This window comes from Perca fluviatilis, chromosome 22, assembly GCF_010015445.1.
Source record: "Perca fluviatilis chromosome 22, GENO_Pfluv_1.0, whole genome shotgun sequence".
NCBI lineage: Eukaryota > Metazoa > Chordata > Actinopteri > Perciformes > Percidae > Perca > Perca fluviatilis.
This window is the reverse complement of record NC_053133.1, coordinates 20,774,487-20,781,920: the sequence shown is the minus strand read 5'-3', so window position 1 is coordinate 20,781,920 and position 7,434 is coordinate 20,774,487. Positions and strand designations below refer to the sequence as shown.

At 39.5% G+C, this 7,434-nt stretch overlaps 1 protein-coding gene across 1 annotated transcript; it reads right to left on the bottom strand.

Annotated features, from left to right (window-relative positions):
* Positions 1 to 380: 380 nt before the first annotated feature.
* On the bottom strand, positions 381 to 7,178 carry LOC120551973 (ADP-ribosyl cyclase/cyclic ADP-ribose hydrolase 1). The gene is made up of 11 exons (XM_039789571.1): positions 6,964 to 7,178; positions 6,524 to 6,621; positions 6,292 to 6,415; positions 5,661 to 5,787; positions 3,664 to 3,799; positions 2,135 to 2,217; positions 1,946 to 2,019; positions 1,772 to 1,864; positions 1,103 to 1,189; positions 909 to 962; positions 381 to 489 (listed from the first exon to the last, which is right to left on the bottom strand). Exons 2-11 carry the CDS (start codon positions 6,603 to 6,605, stop codon positions 444 to 446), a joined length of 906 nt encoding a protein of 301 aa, XP_039645505.1. The 5' UTR covers positions 6,606 to 6,621; positions 6,964 to 7,178; the 3' UTR covers positions 381 to 443.
* Positions 7,179 to 7,434: the final 256 nt, after the last annotated feature.

The following is a 7,434-nucleotide window of genomic DNA, read 5'->3' as shown; positions in this document are numbered from 1 at the left end:
TATATCACAGGGCGAATATGAGCTGCTGGACCCCAATTAATCCCTTCTTCATCCCATTGGCTGTGTGGTAATTTGATTACACACTGATTTAGGAAAATGCATCAAAAGCATTAAACCTAGTTTTTGACATAGACAGGGCTTTAGAATTGGTAACGACCCACCTTGAGGCCATTAGGTCGGGCTGATATTTTTGCTTTAGCGGTGCTTCTCCCACACACAGTCACATTTGATTAGCATAATCCAGTCAATAGTAAAGCAGAAGCTTTTGAATTTGGAAGTAGATGCATTTTGCACTCCAAGACACTCTCTGACCTAATGTGTTAATGAAATGTGATCAATGACAAGTGTGTGGTATAAATAAAAAATAAATAAATCAGGAAATCTTTTGAGCGGCCAGTTTAATTGTAGCCACCTTCAAATAACAGTATCAGAATACATGCTATTCACTGAAATGTGAGGCTCTTTCTGTGTGAGAGGCTGTTTGCACATGTTTGGCCAACCCGGTCTCACGGCAGTTCATGTAAATGTCCACGTTATTCTTAATCTATTGATTCACGGAGACGTTTTTCTCGTTTTTTACGTGTAAATGTCACATTATTTTTTACGTGTAAATGTCACATTATTTTCTCGGGGAAAGGACGCCGGGAGGCGGCCGAAAAGGTCGCTTCATAAGCCGGGAGGCGCCCGCGAGGCGGCCCGCTGGGGACCCACCGGGAAGCGGCCGAAAAGGACGCTCCATAATATTATATTACTCCCTACAATTTCGTGCTGTGGCCACAAAATATGCTTCCCATTGAAATACATTACTTCACATTTTCGTGTTGTCCACCACGTAAAAAACGACAAAAACGTCTCCGTGAACACGTATCGATAGATTCAAATAACGTCACATTTACACAAACTTCCATGTTTGGCAGGAGGACTGTTGGGGGTTCTGGATACACTGAAGGATCCTCAGGGTCCTGGGAAGAAATATGATTTCTGTTACTCCAGGGTACTTCGGTACTACTCTGTTTGTCTATAAATCTGTCTCTCTGTGTCGTTCTAGGGCAAAGAACATATTTTGACGTTTAATTTGCAGGACTTGTTGGCCGTCACTTACTGGTCCTTGTCTGTGCAAGTCCAGCGGAAACCTCTGGACTGGAGGATCTGGATCAGGTCCACAATGGATCCTTCACTACATGTTTCTCTGTAAAAGAAGAAAAACCAGAGACTTGATTTGTGGATATAAATAGTTAACACTTACTGATAAGTCACCATTTTTAAAGCTTTTACTTACTGCAGTATGGATGGCTGAACATAAATCTTTATAGATCAGTTATAAGCCATTAATGGCTTATCAATCCATTAATCCAAAAATTGGTCATACCAGGAAGCATAGCCTTGTTATTCCAATATAGCGAGTCATACATTTTTGTGGACTTATAAGCTATAAGAAATAAAGTTTGCCATTATAAATGTTAATGATGTAATAAATTAATTTTGATCCAGATTCTCCATAGGTTTTTCCAGAAGTTTTACATTAGACAGTCTTCCCGGTGAATTAAAGAGCTAAAAAGAGACATTTGAACCTGGCAGAGGAATTCTTCACAACTGGTTTTTATTCACTGCTTATAACTAACCTATAAATCATTGACATGAAGTGATAAGTCATTAGTTACAACTTTAAAAAAAACACTTCATAAAGGGTGACTTATTATAGAAAGTGGTACTGTTTTAGGTGAAAGTAACATTTTACTATAATATGAAATATCAGCTGTTTTATCCTCACATAAACGGTCCCTCTAGATTGGTCACCACCTTAATGTTGACATAATTCACCCTGTGTGGGTTCAGGCTGTCCAGTTCAACACTTCCAAACATGCTGTGAGATAAAAAAAAAAAAGTTATTTTATAGAGACTCAACAAACATCATTGCTAAAATGTTTGATTGATTTTGTTTTACCTTTTCCTACTGAAGGCGTTAACAATAGACCCATTCAGTAACACTGTGATGTTGCCACATGCCATTTCTGCAAACTAACAAACAGGTGAAGAAAGTCGCATGAGAGTAATTATTCCACTGCTGGTTTTGGAGCAATATGTTGCATATGAATGATAAACAACACCGCTGTGTGTTGGACATTAAACTCACATCCTGCGAGGCTTGCCTCCACAAGGAATACACCGGATGATTCCTACATGCCGACCACTCTGGACAAGAGCTGAAATCAAAACCTGTGTCAAATCCACAGCTATCAGTTAAAACCAGCTTTAAATGAGACCTGAATAGTGAGAAAAAGAAGTTTACAGTAGGTGAATTGTTGATATGACGACATGTAGTTAATCACTCAGCACTACACCTATTAAAAAACGTGGAAACACTCAAATGCCAGTGCTACCGAGATCTCTTCTACTTTTCCTAATTCTAAAAGCACACAAATTAAAGCAAAATTGATTACACTTTTTTGGGGTGGGGGTGAGGGGCATTTCAGCCTTTAATGAAAAGCACAGATATATATGAAAGGGGAGAGATAGTGGGATGACATGCAGGAAATTGTCTCAGGTTGGACTTGAACCCTGGACCTTCTGCATCGAGGCATACACCTCTATATATGTGCACTAATATATGTGCGGCTGCTCTGCCAACTTTTAAGAATTGTTAAGGAAATACATTGGTATAGTTTTGGTACTTTGGTACATTATTTTAAACAATTGAAAGGCCAGCTGAGGGAAACATAAACAAGCAGAAACACAACACTGACATGTTTTTAACTTTTAAGTTGAGATGGCAAACTGTTTGCTAATTTACACATCCAGCAGTTACAAAGAAACATTATAAATAAATAAATAATGAAAGGGAATTGCAGATTCTCATAATAGATTGTTAGTATAAAAATACGGATTGTAAATGCATCATTCATTTAAAAAGCCTCAATTGTGTTGATAGAGAACTATTAGTGGTTCATTATAACATTAAATGCAAGACGAAGAAACAATATATATATATATATATATATATATATATATATATATATATATATATATATATATATGTATGTGTGTGTGTGTGTGTGTGTGTGTGTGTGTGTGTGTATAGACCTTTTCAATGGAATTCCATTGCTAGGCAACAGCCAAGCCTCTTGTTATATTGAGTTGATGTCATTCACATCCATTGCAGGAAATCAACTTGGGGCCATTTAGAATGTTTATGTTTACAACTGTGAAATGGAATATCAGATGGCTAGTAGGCTTTATTAGTGACATCTCAAATTAGCCGAAAATAATAAAATCAATAGTCATTAGTTAATAACTAATTCATATTTTATTACATTATACTTAATTGTTGTTCAGTTTTATGTCCTTGTTTTTAAATAATGGATCTGATTGTGTCCTTTTGGTACCTTATGCCACCAAAATTCAGTTACAGGAAATGCTATATCATGGTTGGGTCACTGCAGTGTTTCCTAACCTGGAGGTCAAGACCTCTTCAAAGGATCACAAGATAAATGGGAGGGTTTGTATAATAATTAATTGAACAGGAGAGAAGAAAACTGTCCTTCTGCTACTAACAGGAATTTTCTCTAATCTGTGCTTGTTATCATGTGAATGTTTCTGAAGAGACAGTGCCTCTTTTCTTGTCATTCAGTCCTCTCTGTCTTGTTAAAACTAGAAAAGATCTACCGGAGTCTTCCTCTTGTCCACACCAGATGAGGTCGTTGAACATGTAGCCAGCCAGCGTGTCCTCCAGGGTCCAGAAGTGACGTACAACAGCTGCATAGCTGTGCATCAGCGTCCTGGTTTTACTCCAGAAGAGGAACTGAACAGAAAGAAAGGGGAATGTGATAAAGCAGCTTAAAGGCCCTATCTTGCACCCGGCATAGCGCCGACACAAGTCGCCCATCTTTGCACCCATAATAATTAATAATTCACCTGAACACACCTCCCTGTAAGACCAGCTTACAGGGAGGTGTGTTCAGGTGAATTATTGGCGTATTGCTATCTTGAGGCAGTGGGAAGTGATCGCCTTTGACCAACAAAAACCTGGTCTAAAGTAAATAACGCTGCATTTCATTGTTATTTTAACAGCAAATTAAAATGTGCCTTGGCTCATGCACAGTGCGTGCACACTATGCTTGTTTCACACACAGGGAAGCACAGCAGCACACAGTCATGCAAAAGATTAGAAATAAAAATATGACGGTGCAAATCCGCCATCATAATAGCAATGTGGAGATGACACTCTGATTGGTTTATTGCATGTTACACCCAAAACACACCTATGAATTAATGCAGACTAAGTGCAACCCTTTTGAACCATTCGCCTGGTGCACAGACCCTTTTTTCCGCCGTCAAACTAGCAAAAGTGATCATTCGACACACCCTAAATGTACCACGCCATGCGCTTAGATTGTTAAAATAGGGCACTAAGTCTTAAAAGATTTTTATATCTAATGAAAAATTATGAATGTGTATCTCATTTCGAAAAGTATGGTGGAAGTGAAAATTCAATAACATTTTAGACTGGGGAATGGTTTTTACATTAGTGTGTGAGTGGTACATTTCATGGGTTATATATTTAGAGCTTCATTCGTAAATCTGGAGGCCCTGGAACACAGAAAGGGGTCTTAAAGGAACACGCCGACTTATTGGGAAATTAGCTTATTCACCGTAACCCCCAGAGCAAGACAAGTCGATACATACCCTTCTCATCTCCGTGCGTGCTGTAACGCTGTCTGACGGCTCCAGCGGCATCAGCCCATCACAGAACAGGCAGGTGAATGGTTCCAGTAATCCTACTGCTCCAAATAAGTGACAAAATAACGCCAACATGTTCCTATTTACTCGTTGTGATTTGTAGAGTCACAGCGTGTACAAAAAACAACATAACATGAGACACAGCCATCTTCTAACCGTAAACAAACCGGGAACTATATTCTCAGGCGGAAGAATATAGTACTTGGGCGGAGTGATATGCTCGCAGCAAGCCTGTCTGAGAATATAGTTCCCGGTTTGTTTACGGTTAGAACATGGCTGTGTCTCATGTTACGTTGTTTTTGTACACGCTAACCGATCTAAATCACAACATGTGAATAGGAACATGTTGGCGTATATTGTCACTTTTGTCACACTATTGGGCGCAGTAGGATTACTGGAACCATTCACCTGCAGGATCTGTGCTAGGTTAAGGCTTAATGCTGGAGCCCGTCAGTTATACAACACGAGATGAGAAGGATATGTATCGACTTGTCTAACTCTGGGGGTTACGGTGAATAAGCTAAATTCCCAATAAGTGTTCCTTTAAGGCAGGTCAGGGGAAGAGAAAAAGTCACAAGCGCATCAAAAATCCACAGAGCCCGGGGCAGTTGGACAATGCTGGGTGCTAGATGCTAAAACTAAACTAAAAATCATTAAAGCAAAACATTACTTATTTACATGTATTAATGAGAGCATTTACAAAAGTCCCCCAAAATCAGCAGGGGGAGGCGTGTAGAAACAGCTGTTTGCACCGGTTTGCAGCTCTCTTTCTCTCATTGTCGAAGGGGGGTGGGGGGTGGTTGCGAACACGAACCTCATTATTCTGGGGGTCGCGACTCGAAAAGGTTGAGAACCATTGGTGTAGTGTGTAATACCGATAAAGTTTAAATTGTAATAAAAAAAAAGAAACCGCTCTTCCTCACCCTATCACAGGGCCAGGTCTGTGGCATGGCGTAAAACATGTGACGATAATGCTCCACCGTCACATTACAAGAGGACTGACGGACAACCGCCTCTTCAAACTGTCTCCAGATCTCCTCACAGTCCAACCTGCACAAGAAAATGAAATGTATCTTTATTTTACTTTAGGGCTGCAGCTATTAAGTGTCTTTTTTGATAATTAGTTGTTACACTTACACGCTCAATCAAGCAAAAAAATGGCAAATATGTTGTACCTGCAGCTTCTCAAATGTGAAGATTTGCTGTTTTTCTCTTATCCAATATCTTTGAGTTTTTGAAGGCTGGTCGGACTAAACAAGACATTCGATTATGTCACCTTAGATTCTGATTTTTATTTTACATGTCATAGACTAAATAATTAATCGATTTATCATAAAATATGTCCAAATTCTCTAGTTTCAGCTCTTTAAATGTGAATATTTGCTAGTTTACTTAGTTTAACATTAACATTTAAAGATGTCACTGTTAACTTGATCATTTGCCAGCAAAGATTTTAATGCTTTGGGGGCAAATCTTTCAAGTTTAGAGGCTCAATTTGAGTCCCACCCAAAATTGGACATGCTAGGACATGAGTTTAAAGTCACTGTACAGTACCTCAAGCTGGGGTTAACTAGTGTGATGTAATCGTAACACCTTCCAACCACAATGTGTTTAATATTGGCTGTAGTCCCCAGCTGTGCTCTCAGTTGACCGGGGCAGAGCAGGAACATAATAAACCCTTTTGGAAAGTGGACACAAAGATGGATGAATACATTATGTATAACATTTGGGATGGGTGCATCAGAAGGAAGAAAGGGATAGAAGAAAATGTGGGAAAGTTACTTACATACTGTCATGCTGATCATTACAAAGGGCACAGATGTTTTAGGCGAGATACCCTGGAGGGCCCCAGCCTCGTGTTTATGCATGCCTTAATCCGTCTCACTGTAGATCAACAGCAACAAAACATGTTCTATCAATTTTGAATTTGATTCCAGGCCAGCAGGTGCTTTTCCTGGTGGCTAAAGTCAAATTTTCTCATGGCATGTACAAATCTTCCTCCCACAGTTTTCTTTTTGTCTCAAACTGTCAAACCTTTCAGCTGATCAAATACCCTGCAGGTGATTTCAACATATAATGATAGCTGACCTTTAGAAAACAATACGCATCCGAGCATAACAAGGAGATACACAAAAGATACACATTTTTGTTTTAAGTTACAGTGTCTAGAACACAAACATGCCAGGTTTTGCAACCCTATAAGGAAACATAGAAGTAAATGCTCACCTTTTTCCATGTAGGATGTTAAATTGCAACAAATGTCTTCGTTGTGGTGATGTTAAAAGCTTTGCTCAGGTAAGAATTCGGCACAAATTGAGTCCCGTTGTGGTGTAATGTGATGTGTACCCTCCACTCAGGGCTAATGGCGGACATGCCCGAGAGACTCGTCTTTATAGCTGGACACACACAGCTCCTAGTCAGCCCACAGCTAAGTGATTAAGGGACAGATGCACTGTTTTTTTCCCCCAGCCTCCTGTCACAAAGAGTAGATCCACATGACTCCCATTATGGTACCAATAAGAATCTCCCCACACAGAGTGTTCCCTGTTCTTTGGGTCATGATGTGATGGGCTGGAGGAGGAAAAATGCGTTGTTATTTGCGTTACTGGACACACTGAATTATGAAATTCAGTAGGGCAATTTCTACAGTATGCTTCAAAATGAGTCCACAGTATTAGGTGGAAGACAGTAAATGGT

Excerpts from the sequence above, each read along its gene's own strand:
- LOC120551973 (XM_039789571.1), bottom strand. The coding sequence starts at position 6,605 with ATGCATAAACACGAGGCTGGGGCCCTCCAGGGTATCTCGCCTAAAACA. Across the intron at positions 2,218-3,663 it reads TGGACAAGAGGAAGACTCCG|GTTTTGATTTCAGCTCTTGT; the intron begins GTAGATCTTTTC and ends GATTTGACACAG. Across the intron at positions 2,020-2,134 it reads GGAGGCAAGCCTCGCAGGAT|TTTGCAGAAATGGCATGTGG; the intron begins GTGAGTTTAATG and ends CCTGTTTGTTAG.